Below are 20,253 nucleotides of genomic sequence, written 5' to 3'. Positions count from 1 at the left end.
GAATTTGCACATAATCTGAGAAATAGTCCAGAACCTACTCTATACAATACATTCTCGACTATTTCTTACATCAGATTTTCTTACATTTAACCCGTGTTCTGGGTAATTCATTAACGCGACCTATTTGTCAGAGCACAAAGGTGGTGGCACAGAAGAAATTCTATTTTCGCAATCTATTATTTGTGTTCTCATCCTATTCTATGTATGTTACAGTAGCTAAAATGTCTACCGCAACGCTATCCACACTGGGCAGGGAGAGGCGGACAATGCTGATAGACACTATAGTCTATGAACGGCGGGTGCTTCTAGGCTGCACGGGTGCAGTGGGACTCGCCGTACTCTTCTGGGTAATTGCTTTCTCGACGGACAGTTGGGTGCTCGTTTCTGGCGGAGAAGGTTAGATAATCACAATCTGCATTTCTACACACATTTTGTCATACTCATCACAATCATTACAATATATAAAATTTAAAACTTATTCGGTATTCAGTTTAATCGTTTACAAGCACATATTTAGTTCAGGAATCTGTCTTCCTCCTTTAGCATATTTAACATTACAAATTTTAGAAAATTTAGGAAATACGGACAAAATGGTATATATGGATAGAATAGTTTTATTAACGTTTTCTTGAGAGTATAACATGAAGAAAGTCATAATAAAAATACTGTCAGATGTTGAGAGTCATTGTCATAGCCTTGACGCAGTAAACAGTTGAAGCGCCTTGAAAAGTATTTTTTCTCATGTTTTTGGGGGATCTATTCATTAAATTAAAATTATCTAACTTATGCTAGTACTGGTGATTTCCAGGATTTTTATTGTAATAGTCAGATGTTTGGTGGAATTCTGATTAATTATTCATTTCTGTTCAATTTTGGACAAAATTACTTATACAATAGACAAAATGATGAAGCACTATTTCGCAAGAATTACAGGATTAATAAAAAGAAGAGTTCTCGTAAGGTTCACACGCGATTGAAGTAAAACTTATTTGCTAATGTACAAGATGGCATTTAAGTAAAAATAAATACATCATATAACCATTTTGAATAATGCTTATTAGTAATATGGTAACACTCGTGATGCACACATTTATTAGCGTCAACCATTATACACATTTATATAATGATAAATTATAAATTATATATTTATAATAACAATAAAAATATGTATAATATCTAAAAACAATAATATAATTAGAGTCATACTTCAAATATGACATCATCGGTTTGTCATTGTAATTAGCATTTAGACTTCATTATAGAAATGAAGTAATTGCTGATTAATAAGTTCTAATTCAACATGACGTTACTGTTTTCATAAATATATAAACCTCACTCCAAACAATTCGCTATCATACAAGCTATAATGAGAAAGTTTGTTTTTGATGAAAATACATTTTGAATATCTTGTTCGATAAATTATTTAAAATTATTCTTAATTATGACAAATCAGATAATATTTTCGAAAAATTTGTATTTAATTGCACTTTTAAATTACTGATACACTTGCTCATGTATTATATAAAAATGCAAATGTGCAAAATATTAATAATTTAATGCGCAAATTAGCTACGGAACTGTAATGAAATTATTAGATTTAATTTCTAGAAAAAAAGCAACTACTATTTCAAAAGTGAATTTTATCATTTTGTGATAAAAATTGACATAAAAACAAAAAATGTTATATATGGAATTCACAGTTTTACCATTTTTTTATTACAGTTGCAATTAATATCATTAGCTAACATATAAGTAAAATGCATTACATTTATAGTAATTGAAAATTAGCCAAGTAGAGTAAATAATATAAATAAATAAGCAAAAAAAATTCTTCAACATAATCTATTAACAAAAAAAATGTATTTAAATAAAAAACATGTTTCAGATATTATAAAAAGCAGACACTTTCGAAGCTCGGAAAGAAATCTCACACTTTTTCAAGTTTTAAATTATAATCGGTATGCAACAATAACTAAGCATTCCTTATTATATTAGAAATAAAACAACTATTAAATAAAATTCATAAAAATCGCCAAAAATTTCAGACAATGAATAAAAACGCAAAGGAAAAATCAATATGACAATTGTAAATTACAAAATAATTGAAAAATACATATATTAAATGAATGCTAACACAGTGTTTATTGAAGCCATAATTAATTCCAACGAATTCCACGTAGTAAATCCATATTTGATTTACCTAAGAAAAAAATTTAAAAATTTAAAATTGGGTATGTCACATGAATCTTATTTATTGAGTTAAAGTTAGAAGACATTAGTATTACATGCGATTTAATAGACTATTAATTCTTGAATAGGATACTTGAAAAATGTTTGAGTTCGTGAAGTGAATCTATGAACGTTGTTAAAAACTGGTTAATAATTTGAGGATAATTTATAGCACTATTTTAAAACTTGTTTAAGAACAAAATACAATATAATACAATACAACTTAGTAAAACGGCGTGTGTCAGGCAAAAGATTATATGTTAAATTCATCTTTAAAGTAACGTTCTAGAATAGTTTTTTGTGTTCTCATGTATAATTATTTCAGAAATTTTTGTTAAACTTTCTCTATCGCATGGGAATTATTGCTATGAAATATTCCATCTATTATCAAGCTTGGAACGTACAATTGCACATATGCTAATTAATGAATGGATTATTTTATTTTTTTCCAGACCCTTAATATCAATTATAATGGTTTACTATGATACTATAAATAATAGCTATGTATCGGTAGAAGACAAATAGTGTCAAATGAATTGTCTAAGTTAGATATTTTTTCACATTGTTGTATGCACGATTATATAATAAAAATGTATCAAATCGCGTTAGGGCTTAGAATAAAATTTTTAATTTTTGTAATATGTACTTAGATCCAGTTTATCACCAGAAGTGAAAAAATCAAGGTTAGACTGCACCACTAATCAATATTTAATTGTAATGATTTTAAGAATATATTATCTATTTGCTTTCAAAATTAATATCGTAGGGTTTACCCACAGGCGAACAGTTTAGCGTTGAGATTTGAATCAAAAGTTCTCCTAAAGACAAAAAACTCAATTCGGGGGTTAGAACCCCACCACATAATATTTTTAGGTCTAACTGGATAAAATATTATAATTAATAATAATCATTATTATTTTGTTACATACATTACATGATTATATAATCCTTTTTGTTTACTACATTAATATATATGTGAGAGAATTTGGTTTTGGAAACACCCGGCCTTTTAAGATGTCTTTTGCACTAAGAACTCCATTAATTTTTTTTAAATTTATATAATGTTTGCTTACACAAATCAAATGTATCTGTCAAAACTATCTATCTTCATCACTGGATGCTATAATTATATGGTTAGCCATTATAGTTCACAATAATATAACAACCGAACACTTAATATATCAAAATTATACTAGGGAAAATACGAACAAAATCCCTTCTATAAAATTATGATGGTTTTATTAACGTTTCCGCGACTGTATAACATGAAGAAAGCCATATTAATAATCATGCCAGATGTTGCGCGTCATTGTCTCAGTCTTGTCGCAATAATCAGCTCAAAAGTGTATCGCGCCATGAAAAGTTTCTTTTGTGATTGTTTTTCTCTTGTTTTTTTGGGACCTATTTATTGATTTAAATTATTTACCAGTTATTTCAATTGAAATCAATCAACTTTTGCCAGAACTAGTGATTACACTTGTGCTACAATCTATTTTATTGAAATAATCCGGAGCTTGGTGAAAAGTTGATTAATTAACTTCCCGGGTAAGTTATTGTAATCGTACAAAAATCGAAATTGAAAATTTTTACATTTCTTCACATTTTGAAGGTTTTATTTAAAAATGGATGTGTGTGTATGTATGTATGGATACAATTTTTCGTCCACTTTTTTCGGGCGCACGGATGAACCGATTTGAATGGTTAAAAAAACTTTCGATTCCTATTGATAGGGAGATGTGCTGATTAGTTTTTGGCAAAAACAGATCCAGCCGTTTCGAAGATACGGAGCAAAGAGTGCAGAAAATAGAAATTGAGTTTTTGTGAGAATGAGGCCGATTTGAGTGATCTAAAAATTCATTCAATTTGTAATAACAGGAAGAAGTGATAATAAGTTTTTGGCAAAGGCAAGTCCAGCCGTTTTGGAGATACCGAGCTAAATGTGAAAAATGGCAGTTTTTGAGAGATCTAAGCATCCGATTTGAATGATTCAAAAAACTTTCTACTTGTTTTGACAAAATAATTGCTTTTGGAAAAAAAATTGTTTTACCAATTCTTTTTCAAGTTTTTTTTAAATAAATTTTTATTGTTATCGAAAATAATTCAGATTTTAATTTTAATTCTGGATAAAGTTCTAAAGCTCACTTATATACTTTAAATAAATAATTTTAACTTTGTAATTTTGTTTATATATTTGTTATAAGTATTATACAATGTAGCAGTATTTATGATAATCTATATGAAATCATTTTATATTCCTCGAACATTTTGTTACACTGCAGGAAGTTCCTACTAGTTATTTATTTTTATCCAATTTTGGACTAAATGGCATACTTACACAATGGACATAATGACATAGTACTATTTTTTTTAACATAGTAAGCATTAAAGACCCAACAAAAAAGAAAATTCGTCAAAGATTTACCTGATAGTATATAAAGTTAAAGTGAAAGAAGTATATATGAAATAATTGCTAAAAACATCCCAAAAGATCCCCCTTTTTGAAACCTTTTTTCCGTTCTGAACTGAAAGATTGATTACGAAGTAAAAGTTGTACCCTTTGAGTTGATGCTTTATGTGCTAATGTCCTAAAGAGGATAAAACGATTTATTTGTGAAACTTTGTTATAAATTGGAATTTTTATATGTTTTTATCATATGGACAAAATGTTTTATTAATAGGTTATATTTTTCCTTAATAATTATATTATGATATTTCCTAAGTTGTAGGTTCTTAGTTAAAATACTATCTTACAGAAAGTCGATGAACCAAAAATGAATTGAAATTATTAATAATGGTTATAATATCATAATCAATAAATGCAATTAAAAAACAAAACACAATGTTATTTTGTCTGTACTTCTCCTACATTATTTAAGTAATAAGTAGTGCTTAATGCAGCCTTATAGAACATGTAATAGTTCTGATTGCTGTAAAATGCAAACAATAAAAAATGTTAAATGGAAAAAAATCAGAATAATATTTTTATGGGTTCTACAATTTATTGGTGCCCATAAAAACAAACGTGCAATGTTAAACTAAATTTGTAAATAACTGAATACAGTTATCAACTCAATAATATATGTGAAATCCTTCTAATGTTATAGATCTTCTAATAACATGTATCATTTCAGGAATCTTTGTTCCGCAAAGCGGTCGATATTTTGTGAACAGTCACGCTGGTTTATTTGCGACCTGTAGACACGTGTTGAATGTCAGCTGGCCCGGCGTGCCGGGAAACCTAACGCTGACAGCTGAACGACCACCGATATTGCTCAATTCAACGGATGATCTGAAGTACAACTTCACACACTTCAGTGAGTATTGAAATCTTTATTATTATTTTAGTCGAGATATCATCATAACTTCTTTCGACACATATGTTTTCATTAATCAAAACTATTGGTACACAAAGCTCATGAAATACGAAATTGATGTGAATATTTACTTTAAGTAGGCCTCGGACGCATGTTGCATATTAGATATATTTTGCAACAGGTTTTGTTTTATAATAAACTAGCTGACCCGACAGACGTTGTCCTGTACACATGTCTACAATTTTTTAATATAAAATACTAATATTTACCGTTTACCTAAAAGTATTAATTATTGTTTTTTAAATTACTCTTCACGCCAAAATGCATATACGTTTATAATAAGAGCGATGTTAAATGTAGATCTGCTTTAAATAAAATGATGAGTCTCAATTCCCACACTATATTGGAAATTGAAGTCTTTTGAACGGTATAAAATAACCATAACCATAACATAACACTGGTAGGGTAGGGCGGGGCTAGTTGAGCAAATTTTTACTTAAACGGATGTAGCACCTCAATGAAAAGTCTCAATAAATTGCTATACGGCTTAATGGATTTGTTGTTTATCGCTTAACAAAAGTGTTAATACTATTTTTTGGTAATAAGTAAAATTTAAAAGTTACAGCTGTTTAAATGCAAAAAGTCAAGTATGCTCAATGTATCTCATAGGTGAGGCAAGTTGAGCACTAAGAAAGTATAATGAAATAATAGGTTCAATGTCGATTAGTGATGAAATAAAATAAGTTTTTAATAACCAGTTCTATATTTATAGTCTTTATTGACAAAGAAAACAAAACTTATAGTAATTTGCTTTGAATAATTAACGAAAGAACAATATCGTATCGTAGGAATTATTTTATCATTATATTCAGTATTTTTGTTTAATATCATTATTTCTTTATATTATTACTCATAGACTCAGCTTAAATCTTAAAAATAATAATCAATTTCTGGAAGTTAATGATAATTGTCTTATATAGAACAAGTTTAGCAACTATGCTCAACTAACCCCAACTCAGAATTTCAAAACAAAAGTGAGTTTATAAAAAAACCGTGAGAATTATAGCCAGAATTTCTGTGCATATTAAAAGTACTATAATTATATTGAAGAATAACATTTACCTGATTAAAAATAAATAATATTTGACTAAACCAGACGAAAACTCGTGATGAATTACGTTTTTACTTTTTGGTCTCAAAAGAAACAAAACGCCCGTGAGCCTCACTCATTTGTCCAGCGGCCACTAGCGATCGCGGGATGTTTATTTCTCCCAAACCTCTATATTTCCGCCATATGATGCCTAAACGGACGGTGAATAGTTTTCGAGATATTTCGATTGCTCAACTTGCCCCTATGCTCAACTAGCCCCGCTCTACCCTACTTCATGTTGGATTAATATAATTTAATTTTTTATTATTTAAGATATCTAAAATTGCATCTTAAACTTCTCCTAATTGATATCGTGAGGGCCGAATTGTATGTATTCATCTTTACTTTCTCATTTGTTGTTATAAAGTGAAAGTTTTACGAATTTTAAAAATATTGTGAAAAGATTAGTAAAAGATGCAAAGAAATTATATATTAAAAAAAAAAAACAATATTGTGTCCGACTCTTGTGTTGGCGCCCACTAAGGCGTGCGCTCGTATTTTTCGCATGCATTGCATTAAAGGTAAGACCGGCCCTGATTAATACTTAATTTAATATTTTAAGTGAATTAATTTGTTATATTTGTTCATATGTGTATAATTCAATCTGCCATACATATACTGTATTTTGCATTATTTTAATTTGTGGCACATCTCAGCTGCTTTTTGGCAATGATAATGTAGACATTTCATTTTCTCATTTATAATCATAAATTTATTATACATATTCTATGGCTCATAAGTAAATTGAAATTTTTGGCAGATGATAGTTTTTATTTATTTTCAATGCTAACAACGACATGTCGTTTTTTGCAATTTTTTTCATTTATTTCTTAGTACTATGTAATCACATACACTCTAAAAATTTTCCTTAACAAACTTCAGAAACATTTATCAAAATCCAAATAATCGTTGAAAAGAAGTTATCAGTGAGTGATTGTAATTTAATATGAACTTTTTATAATAGTAATAAAGCTCAAATTGATTCTACGTTTTAGTTAGAAAACGTTTGTATGAGAAAAAGAAAAGGGCTGTTTTTAGGGGTTTCCCGGCAATTTTTCGTTTTTTTCTCGCCGTAAGAACCATCCTTGGACTTCAACGAACATTTAAAAAAAAGAATTGGCCAAATTGGTTCAGGCGTGGTTGAGTTATGCGCTTACCAACACATTTTGCGGTCCATTTTTATATATAAGATATTGTTCTATGTTTGAAGATATTGCATCAATTAAAATTACAATTACTATTAATATATATTATTGAAATCAATGTACACCCAAACTTCGCTTTACGGCCTAGATACGTTCCGCGAGACTTGACCGTAAAGCGAAAAGCCGTATAACGAATCAATTATTCTAATACGTATTCATACAAATTAAATGTTCCAAATTTAATAAATATATAATATGGTTTATCATTCAAAATGCATTTTATTTTTTATTTTGTTTAAATTATAAACATATTTAACAAGAACATAAATTTTACATAAAATAAAAAACTTCAAAAACATTACATAATTTTTAAATGAAAATGAAACAACTAAAACCTACAGATTACTGTCACCATTATTTTGCGCTGGTGGTTTGAAAAATTTGTCTAAAGTTGCTTAAACAACTTTTAAGACTAGGAGCAAAACAAATTTGCCTTGCCTTCTTGTCTATTTCTTCCTTTAGTGATTTATAACAGTTAATAGCTGAGTTAATTCCTCGAGACACATTAGCGCTACGTTCGATGTCAGGATCGTTTTCAAGGAAGATGTTTATTCCTTGTTCAAAATATGAAAAAGCGCTCGACATGATTTTTGATGTTAGCTGTTTGGATACAACAGGTTCTGTATCTTCATCAATAGCATCATTAGCCGTCTCTGCTTGCAACTGAATGAGTTCCTCAAATGAAAGGGGTTCCCTATCAGCTGCAAGTAGATCCAGCACATCAGATTCGTTTAAATCTTCAAAACCGAGATTGCGCAACATATCGACATAGAGAAAAAAAAGCCGTTATAGTATACGTACCTTAATTAAAGAGGGCCGTTATAGCGAAAGGCCGTATAAAGAGCTAAGTCCAAAAATATAACTTTGTCTTTCCAAAAATACCAACACAAGTTGAGACAAACGAGTTACAAACGTAGAACTTTATTTCAACGGCATTGAATTTTCAAGTTGCATTCACTTTCGTTACTCGTATGAAAATAATAATGTTTACCTATTTTTCTGTTACCTAGTTTTCAGTGTTACACAAGTGATTTATTTAAAGTCCACAATCACGTCTAACGACAACAAAAACTACAATTCCTCTTGCCAACTTCGATAAAAACTGAAGAGAAAGTGGAAATATGATCTTTTGCAAATGTGATTTCATGTCATTCATGCAGACGGTGACGCTCTTGATCACGTCAGCTATTTATTTATACACCTGTTTTGTCTTGTAATCCTTATCATAGTTATTTATGATTTAGTTTTATTTTATATTTAATCATAATACAATTGCAGGTTTATTTCAAAAAATGAATTTATGCTAATTGTCCATGCATATGTTTCAGTAGTATTTTTAAAGACTAAAATAAGATTAAAGCCAGTCTTATCTAATGTGCAATAATCGGGAATAAGTAAAAGTAATAAATATAATTATTAGTACATAGAATGAATTGAATTATTGCTTAACATATTTTTTTAGTTTGAAGATATTTGCGGTTATATAACTAGTAAAAGGCGTTTACGAGTTACTACATAAAAAACTCTATAACTAATGACGCTATAGAATTAAAATAATTTTTGTCGAGTATTGTTAATTTCAACTCTGATTAACAGAGTGATTAATATGCCCTTGTACAAAAAATATGATATAAAAGTTTATAAAATATTTAAATAATTTTGAAAATTCAAGTAACGAAAAGTTGATTTCATAGTCGATAAAAGCGATGGAGTTGAAGATACTGTTTCTCTTCAGAAGAATTTATCTATGAAAATACGATATTGTGCCAAATATCAATGTCGATATACAGGCTGTTGTAGATTTGAATCAAATCAATAATGATGAAAGTATATTGATCAACAATAATGAATTAAAAGTAAAATAACAAGTTGAAATGGTCAAGATAATTGCGCATTATATGGCCAAAATAAGTTTCCATCACCATAGCAAAAGATTGAAGATGTTGATAAGCTTTGTTTCCCTAAAATTTTTGCTAGACATACTTTACAAAAATGTGATAAAACTTATTTAAGCTAGTTGATATTGGTATTTTGCCATGAGGCAAGTTACATGAACTTCCCGATATGTGTAATTAATTGACTTAATTAATAAAAATGAGTGATTAAAAGATAACTTACACATAATTGAAAACGAACGAACGCATTAACTCGGAGTATTTCTAAAACCAAATTTTCATAAACCAAGTGCATTGAGGCCAAGTACTCTAGCGTTATACCAAGTAAATCGCGAATTACTCATTTTCTCAAACTTTGATGAATTTTTAAAATTAAACTACTTGTCGTAAGGCCGTAATATTTTAGTAAGTTCTATAAGACCACGATATATATTGACAAAAAAAATTCCATAAAAATCGGCTTAATTTTCTTTTGAACAATTAATTACAAGGAAACGGCTTGGTAGATTTTCACCTAAAACTAATCAGTATTATTCCTAACTAATATCTTTCGAACAGTTTTTGTTTTTTCAAAATCGATTCGGTAAAATGAGCTTAAAATGTGGACTTTTCTGAAATCGGTTCAGGCGTTTTTGAGAAAACGTCGATCAAAGGTATAATTTTGACAAATGCCAAAAAACGATACTAACTTTTGCAAACTTTGAAGAATTTTTAAAATTAAACGACTTGTCATAGGACCGTATTATTTTAGTATGATCCTTGATATCTACCGTCAAAAAAAATTATAAAAATTGTCAATTTTTTTCTTAAACTTTATTACGAGAAAACGGCCCGGCCGATCTTTACCAAAAACTAATCAGGTCGGTTCCTAACCAATATGTTTCAAAAAACAGTTTTTGAATTTTCAAAATCGATTCAGAATTGCGGGCTAAAACGTGGAAAAAATTTCTGCGATTTACATAGAAACGGCTCGGCCGATCGTCGCACAAAACTTAGAAACGCTAGTCCTCATCGAGATACATCTAATGGCTTTTCAATTTTTGAAATCGGTCCAACCGTTTTTGAGAAAACGTCGATTTACGGCAAAAAAGTGTTCACACACACACACACACACATACTTTTTCCAAATTTGGTCTCATTCGATTCAGAATGGCTTGAAACGTCGAGAAAACATAAAATTAGCAATTCGGATTTTTTGATGAAAACATAAACTTCTCCTTCGGGAAGTTAAAAAATGAAAATCACTATTTATACCCGTCGCGCTGTTACATATTCCTTATTTGTATGAGAAATGAAAAATATCATTTTCATTTGATGTGGTTTATGAATATATATTTACTAAAATAATAGAAAACGGTGTGTTTCGTATCAAAGCAGTTATAATTAATCTTGTTTGATCTTCTTAGACGTAGGACGATATAATTAAAAATATATTTTCTATTTACAGGACGATGTGTATACCATGAACTATTCCCCACGGAACAGAAGATAAAAGCCGATCCTTCCATAGATGATACTATTTTAGGTAAGTATAAAAGTAATTGTTTAATAAATAATTACCAAAGCTTTGATGATGTACACAACACAAATATTAATGTTACAATTATATGAGTATAATCTATAAATACACATCTATAGTATAGATCGTTGACTTTGAAAAATATTAGTGAAATATTTCTTTAAATAAATCTGATACCCGCATGCAATTGCAATTATTTTTAATAAAATATAATAATTGTCTATAATAATTTTTCTCTACATTTTGTTTCTAATTTATTTAAACGTTTTATATGTCCTAGCCCTCCTATTCCAAAAAAAATCAGAATAAATTTATAATATGAATAAAATTTATAAACAGCACGTTTTGAAATTGCAAAACAAATTTAATGTTTAAATATACAAAACTTTGAATGTACTTAAAAATATATTAATTTAATAAACATCAATGTTTTAAAACTGCTAAAATTAATTTTGTTTTATAAAATGGTCGAGGTTGAGATTAAAATTTGGAAATAGTAAAATATTTAATCAATATACATTTTTATATTCCTTATATTTTTAGGAAACCACTAAAAAAGTTTATCAAAATCTAAATTTACATTAATAATATTATAAATAGAAGGAGATTTTACACCAATTCAACAGAATTAATATCTTTTAAAATATTTTTTCAATGAGTTTTTAAGGAAAATGTTAATAAACTTGAACAATTAATATCATTGAAATATTCAATATATCATAATATTAATTAGTGTAATACGGGCTGTATAAAAATATAATGATATGACTCCTATAAAATAGTAATATAGTTTATTATAAAGAGAAACTTAATAGCATAATGTGTTAAGATAATAAATTTCACAAATTTGTTATTTGAATTAAAAGTTTTCCTTTTTCACAACAATTGTTTATTTTATTTTTGATTTACAATAATATCCACATATAGAGGATACAAGATGTTATCTTCTTCAGAAACTATTAAAAACAAATTTATTTATACATCCATACAAATTTTTAAATATATACAAGTTCAAAAATCAATTTTACTATTGCCATTTTAATCATTTTAATAATTACTGAGTAATAAACATGTTATTAAATCATTAAAATATTGAAAATGTATGAAAAGCATTAGCAGCAAAAAATGTGAATAATATTAAAAGTTCTTGAAAAGGGGGAAATCTATATTTTATAAAAGTAGATATAATTATGAACAAAAATTTAAATTTATTTATATATTCATACAAATTTTTAAATACATACAAGTGCAAAAATCAATTCTACTATTGCAATTTTAATAATTTTAATAATTAGAAAACTGAGTAATAAACATGTTAATGTATTAAATCATTAACGTATTGAAAATGTATGAAAAGCAAGAGATATAATTATAAATAAAAACTTGAACAGTTTATTGTCATTTATTATTGAGAAACTATATAATGAATGATATTAGCTATTTAGAAAAACTTGAAGTAAAGAGGAACTACGGACTATCTGTAAGAGGGGTAACTAGTAACAGGTGTTTTTTAATAGGATCTTAAACGATATTAAAATACCTCAGGCATTTTGATTTGCATTATTATTATCGACTGCATATTTTTAAGCATGTTCAACAATGTTTGTTTAAATAGTTATTTTGATTATTGCAAAAAACACACACCTGGGGTCAGTTGAAACAAAACCTTGGGGCTAGTTGCAATATACAAAAATTACCTACTGTTTCAATTAGAAAGATTAAGTAAAATATATAGTTTGTAAAATGGGACTATATATATATTGTGTTACAGGAGTAGCTATATTTTGAATTTGTAATATAATAATAATTATAGTTTACGTTGATTTATGAGACTTTTTTTTAAAAAAAAATGGAATTAATAATTTGTCAGAGTATTATTGTCGTTCTTTGTCGTAACTACTTGCCCTGGTAGATGTTACAACTTGTCCGGAGTAATTCTTGAAACTGATTATTTGTGAAATAATGAACCACAGTTGCGGAAGTATTCTTACTTGATTAACTAGAGGAATACTAAAAGCAATCATCAATATTTATTTTATTGAAACATAATCAATGGATCTCAAGATATATTAATTTAAATATAAACTATTACAACAAGCCTCTAGCTCACCACTAGTTATAAACAATTTTTAAACTGTTAATAAATATTTCAGATTATAATCGCACAGAAGTCTCGTTTGTAATAATTACTTTGATAGTGATGATAATAGGAACTATATTCAGTATGTATACCTTTGCTAATCCAAGATATACTTTCAAAAGATTGGCGGGCGGTGTACATTTTATATCTGGTGAGTATAATTATAATATTGTTTTTATAAAATCGCTTTTCTTGTAAACTACTGCATAAAATTTATATTTTAAATTGTAGTTTAATTAGGTATGTTATGTGCAATATCCACCAAGTTACTTATCTGTCTAATTTCAGCTGCTTGCGTTATGGTTGTGATCCAAGTTTTAATTTCGTCAGTTGAATATACTAAACAGAACTTGAAGTTTATATATCCTAAAGGAGCGTCTAATTAGTAAGTATATACTGCTAACGATAAGTATGCCGTATTATGATTATTTAAGCGTAGTTTCATAGTTCGCAAAATATCTTAGGGAATGGAAGAACTTTAATTATGCATTATCTATTTTGTTATGAAACTATTCATAACGCAAGAAGTTTTGTAATTAAAACTGGTGCGTAGCGCTTAAGGAAATCCATAAGATTTTTAATCTGTGCAATTATAAATTTAATTTTTGACGTTGCAAATTTTCCTTAGCAGTTAAGGTACTTTGAATATAAAAAACATTACACAAAGATGACAATATTAATAATTATCTTAAGAATGAATGATGGTATTTATAATAATAGTAAAAAATTGAAATAGTTTATTCTATATGGGAAACTAGGGGTATGATTGTGCTAATTTTGATCAGCCATAATTTTGTTAATTTACCAGCTAGCTGGAAGAGAAATAAATTAAATGGTAACTTGAACATTTGTCTATATGGAAATCCTTAATCCTTAAATACGATGGATTAGTCATTAAATCAAATTACATAAGGAAAAAGCGAGTGTTACAACATAAAAAATTGTGAAAAAACAACAGATATAAACACTAGAGGTTATACAAAAACCGACATTTCAGAAAACCGGTTTACGAATTTTAATTTATCTAAAAAACCGGTTTTAGCCGGTTTTCGAATTTTATATAAAAAATGAATGTTTGCTCGAATATTCTGTAATTTATCCGCAAATTTAGTGTGATTTAGAGCCGTATTTAACAGAATTTATGTATTGTTCAATTTTATGGATAGTAAACAAAATTATTTTAATTTTAATTAGTAGAACTAAAAAATAATAGTTTATCTTTATTAAATAACTTTGGAAATAATTATTCGTTATTCATTATTCATCATTTTCACATGTAAGAATGAAAATATTTTTATGATAGAGAAATTTTAAATAAAAAACATTCATTAAATTAAAAAAGAAATAAATAAATATTAGATACATGTTGATACTTGTTAATATCAATTTTAGTTTTAAAAACAATTAAGCTAAACTCGTGTATTGTCTGTTTCGAGAAATTTTAATTAATTAATTTTAAACATTCTAATTGTTTTTTGTTTAATATAATATGATTTCAAAAAACTTATTGTTAGATGTGTCCTTTGTTCACTCATAAAATTTCTTGAAATAGAAAATACTCTCATACTAGCGACCAAATTATGCTTGCCTCATATAATAATTCTAATATAATAAGTTTTTTCTTTAATTTGTGGCTTTTTTATTTAAAGTTTGAGTAGTGGAAGTTACTTCTTCAAGAAGAAGTCACACTAATTTAAATTAATATATACACTGGTATAAAAATCTAAATTAATATATACAAAACATTTCTGGAAACCATTCCAGACTTATAAGATATACAGTGCTATTGAACCGATATGATTTCAAGAATCAAAACGCTTTCATCTATCTTTTATATTTGGCTATATTTGTCATTTTTCATTTATACAGCAAAAACCAACTTTTTTCACTAAAAAACCGGTTTTCGAATTCCATAATTTTACAAAAAAAAACGTTTTTTAAAACCGGTTTTTGCAAACCGACAAACCCTAATAAACACCCAAATGGATTTTAATAACTTTTATGGTCAGAAATGTGTAACACATCACCAAAGTTTATGAATATGTATAATATAACAATATTAGGATATAATAATTTTTGTAAAAAAACTCTTGTTTTGTATTCAAGACAAAGGATTTTTCATAAACGAAGGATTACTTTAAATTACAAAAACGACTTCTGTGAACTTTTTGAATAATGTATTATAATAGTACAACTATAATGTACTTGAAGTACTTTACTAAAAAGCTTAAAATATCATTTATTGATTGACTTTGTAACGATTGCAAGCGCTGCGAAAAATAAATGATATAGAATATAATCTAGAATTACAAAAAGATTAGAATATAATTTTAACCAGAGTCAAATTTATTTCAGTTATGGATATAGTTTCTACATCGCTTGGTTGGTGCTGATAGTGAATTTCGGCAGTGGAATCGCATTTCTGATGTATTCGAAGAAACGTAAAAACAAACAAGGCTTAGACGAACTGGGAATGGCCGACGAACCCACGATAATGGGGCGATAATAAATATTTTATTGTGAGATTTATCTATACAATGGCATTATATAAATACATATCACTAGATCTTATTTTCAATGTTAAATCCATGGAAAGATAAAGATAATGATGCCATTCTCTTCACGATAGTAATATATATTCAAACTTGCCAAAGGAATGTAGATAATTTGTTATTTACACAAGGATATGAATCATTAATTCTCAAAATATATTCCGCAGTTGAAGTTTTAATGTTACACGATTTATTAAATAGCATTTGTTAGCGTCGATTGAAGTAACAATATTTATTCTGAACATACATGTTTCCTTATTTCTATATTAAAATTGTTTGAAGACAATTTTCTGTTACTTAATTAGGAACATTTGCAGAAATTGATCTTCAATTATCTATTTTTTCTAGTTACATTTAATTAGAGGAATTACAGATTTATATTACCGAGATAATTTTATTATTATTAAATTTTTACGTTATAGTTAACTGCCATTATCTACGTTTTTTATATTGTGCATTAAAATTTTTGGAGGCATAAATTAAAAATAATAGGGCAGTTGGTAACCAGAGTAGATTATCCCACAAATTGGGACAAACTGGAGTACGGTGAGGATATGATGAATCCGTCAATAAATAATGTTGCCAAACTGAAATAAACATAATATTTACATCTGTCGTTAAATTGAAGCAAAAAATCTACCTTAGCTCTAGGTTATTTGACTATTCACGAAAACCCAGAGCAGACTATAGGGCTACTATTTTATTTATTAAATGAAATTATTAAGTAATATAATGTGAAAACCCAGAGCAGACTATAGGGCTACTATTTTATTTATTAAATGAAATTATTAAGTAATATAATGTGAAGATAAATGCTATGTAGTATGTAAACTAATTTGAGACAAATTTCGACACGGTTTAATTGGGTTCAGGTATATTTGAGATGGTCAACTCTGGTTATCAACTTATAAATCTATGTTGATCCATCAAAGAATAACTTTATTAATTCTTACTCTATTAATTAATTACGTCAAAAAGACGTAAATGTATGTATGTATGCATGAATTGCCACAGCGTTATGCAAAAATTTGTTTCATTAAAAATGCATATACACATATTTTAATATATAAATTTTAAGAAAAGTTTTGAATTGCATATTTCACCACATGAAAAATTAGTCCATTTTATCACTTTTATCGTATTTGTTAATAAATTATAATATTGTTAAGTTTTTCGAAACTAATATTTATTTATATAGGAACTTATTTTTAAATATTGTGAATATTGTAAATGATTATTTGTTATTTGATATTTTTAATATTAGTTAAGAAATGTATATCAAATATTTATTGTGTTTTATTCAATATTGAAATTATATCGAAAACATTGTTCAATATATTTTTTAATTATTGAAACTAAAATATTTTACATATTTTTTAATTTTTGCATTAAAATATATATATTATTTACCATAAAAAACATTAACATGCTAAGATAATGAGACTTCTATTTTTGTGTATTTTAATCAATATCATGATATTGGCAATTTCAAATTTGATCAAAAAAAAAAAACAAACAAACTGAGAACAATACACAGATAGTTTCTAATTTTATGAAATAGTTATTTTCTACACAAAGTAGTTCAAAATAGTAGCAAAATATTTAAATATAAATACTAAACTTTAAAATTTAATACTTAAAATTTTATATTATTTGAATAAAAATTGATAATTTTAATTACATCGTTATACACATGATACGAAACGTATGCTTATTCTAAAAAAACTCTTTAAAGGCTCAATACATTTTTTTTATTCAATGTTTCAAACTCAAATGGATCAAACCTATCAAATAAAAAGTATGCAATCTTTAGTTTGAATTCAAAACAGTATAATTTTTCATTTTATCAACAGCATATATTGTAATAGTAATTGTAATTAGCACATAAATATTTTTAATACATTAATGTTTCAATATAATAAAGATAAAAAATAAATATAAACTAAATATAGTAACTTTACTACAAAAATTATGCTCACATGCATTCTATAAGCAATTGAATTTACTATATAGATTTTTAACGTTTAAAGTAATTGGCTTTAAATAATCTATTTTAAAATTTGATCTTGGAAAATAACGAAGTAGTTTGAGAAATAGTATCTTTTATATTATTCGATACTGTAAACAGCAATTTTTGTAAGAATATATGTTATTCAGAAGGGTTTGAAGCTTCGGATATTGTGAATTACGAAATATACAATTAAACATAAACTTCTCCTTCGGGAAGTTAAAAAAAAAACATTAGAAAATTTAAAAAATCCAATTCATTATGCATTAATTTAAAAGCAAAGTACATATATACAAATACTCTATTAAAAGCAGTTTCAATCAAATTCAAATTTTAGGAATCGGTTCAAAACTAAAATTAAGCAAAATTGATTCAAACATCTGCTAACAAAATATTCACAGATGGACGTACTATTCGAAGGATATGTTGCGAATTGGTGATTCATGTGCAGCTGTGCAAATTTTTATGATAATTGTCAAAAAAAAATTATTATCAAAAATTCACCATTGTTCTAAAGTCCGTTTGTCTATGTGGAATAAATAAATTAAATTTGTCTGTCTGGTAATGCACGAGATGCCTAAAGATTCGAAACAATTCTCTAAGTGGAATCATATAAAACAATTGATAGAATTTACAATGACAAACTGAAAAAAAAAACAGAATAGATCTTTCGAGGCAAAATAGTTGTTAAAATTAAGAATGAATATTATCTATTCAAATACTAAAGATCTGACAATGAATAAAACACATAAAATCAAAGCCGTTCGTACTAATATACTTTGAGCAGTATTATTATTTGAACCTGATGTTAAAATTATCTTAAATAATTTTTCTTAATACATGAACTGTAACAAACCAACAACTTTGACAAAATAAAAGAACAGGCAATTTTAAAATGCATTAGTCCAAACAAACCGCAATAAAAATTCGCAATAAACATAACGAAGTGAAATAGCAATACTTAATCATTTTATAATAGAAAATGAACAACATGTTACTTATAATTTGTACATTTCATAGTAATTTATGGCTAACACATTATGGTAATATTAATTTTTATTATAAAGAAGCAATTTAATCTTATATATAAAAATGGATCGCAAAATGTGTTGGTAAGCGCATAACTCAACAACGCCTGAACCAATTTGGCCAATTCTTTTTTTAAAATGTTCGTTGATGTCCAAGGATGGATGGTTCTTACGGCGAGAAAAATTCGAATAATCGTCGGGAAAACCCTAAAAACAGCCCTTTTCTAACTAATACAAATAATCGTAGTCGGCTTCTCGATATCATTTCTTTTGTTTTACTGTCGGCAGGCGATAAAATTAGTATGGCGTTAAAGAATTTAACTTCAAGTCATATAAGATTAAAAAAATCAATGTCAATGTTCATTTGCCGCCCTTGCCGGTGGTATTTTCTTGCATTTTCTGATATAGTCTACTGAGTGTGCTTTTGTTTTGTTTGTAGTGTTTTGTTATCTTCCTATGAATAAAAAGTTTTTGCATGTGACACAATATTTTAATATTGCCTCCTATGAGACAAAGCAATTTAAGTAGAAGAACACAAAATGCTACAAACCAAGCTAATTACCGATCTAATCGTACTGCACAAGAACATAACGAACGAAAGTTACTGAATACCAAATGGGCCGCTATGTTAGTAGTAATGAAGCAATTTGGCGAATATTTTCTTTTTCCAACTCATGAGAGACACCCTTCTGTTATTCACTTAACTGTGCATTTAGGAAATGGGCAAAGGGTGTACTTTACAGCAGTGAACGCAGGTCAAAGAGCTGCTCAGCCACCATCTACTACATTAACAAGTTTTTTGAGACATGTCAAAACGATAATTTTGCACAAACACTACTATATTCTGAAATTCCAAAATATTATACTTGGAATCAAGAAGATTTATACTACGGAAACAAGGAAAACCAGTACCAGGATACACAGATGTATATTCGACCGATGCGATTGATCGAATTTATTTAGTATATCCAAGCCATGGTAAATGTACGTGGCCCAACATCATTCCAACATTTACGAACTGTTGATGGTCCAAATATGCAGTAAATATCAGTAAAGAAATTTACAACAAAGCATTGATTTCAATTGAAGACATGTGCTTTGCTTGATGATGTCAAACAAAGTATAAATTCACATAGACCTGGCCGCGCCTAATCGTCCAATGCATGATGTTTTCAACCAAGAGTTGCATCGAGAATTGTATGATCTCAACAAT

The 20,253-nt window shown here is 27.5% G+C and overlaps 1 protein-coding gene across 1 annotated transcript; it reads left to right on the top strand.

Moving 5' to 3' along the window:
* The first annotated feature begins 244 nt into the window (after positions 1-244).
* LOC113387822 lies at positions 245-16,018 on the top strand. Its single transcript, XM_026625198.1, has 6 exons — positions 245-396; positions 5,361-5,543; positions 11,241-11,318; positions 13,466-13,603; positions 13,741-13,837; positions 15,808-16,018. Exons 1-6 carry the CDS (start codon positions 267-269, stop codon positions 15,956-15,958), a joined length of 777 nt encoding a protein of 258 aa, XP_026480983.1. The 5' UTR covers positions 245-266; the 3' UTR covers positions 15,959-16,018.
* The last annotated feature ends 4,235 nt before the right edge of the window (positions 16,019-20,253 follow it).

Source organism: Ctenocephalides felis, unplaced genomic scaffold, assembly GCF_003426905.1.
Source record: "Ctenocephalides felis isolate EL2017-DRISC unplaced genomic scaffold, ASM342690v1 CF-g0.4_SCAFFOLD_03572, whole genome shotgun sequence".
Lineage (NCBI taxonomy): Eukaryota > Metazoa > Arthropoda > Insecta > Siphonaptera > Pulicidae > Ctenocephalides > Ctenocephalides felis.
Note: the sequence above shows the minus strand (reverse complement) of the source record. Positions and strands in the feature narration are given on the sequence as shown.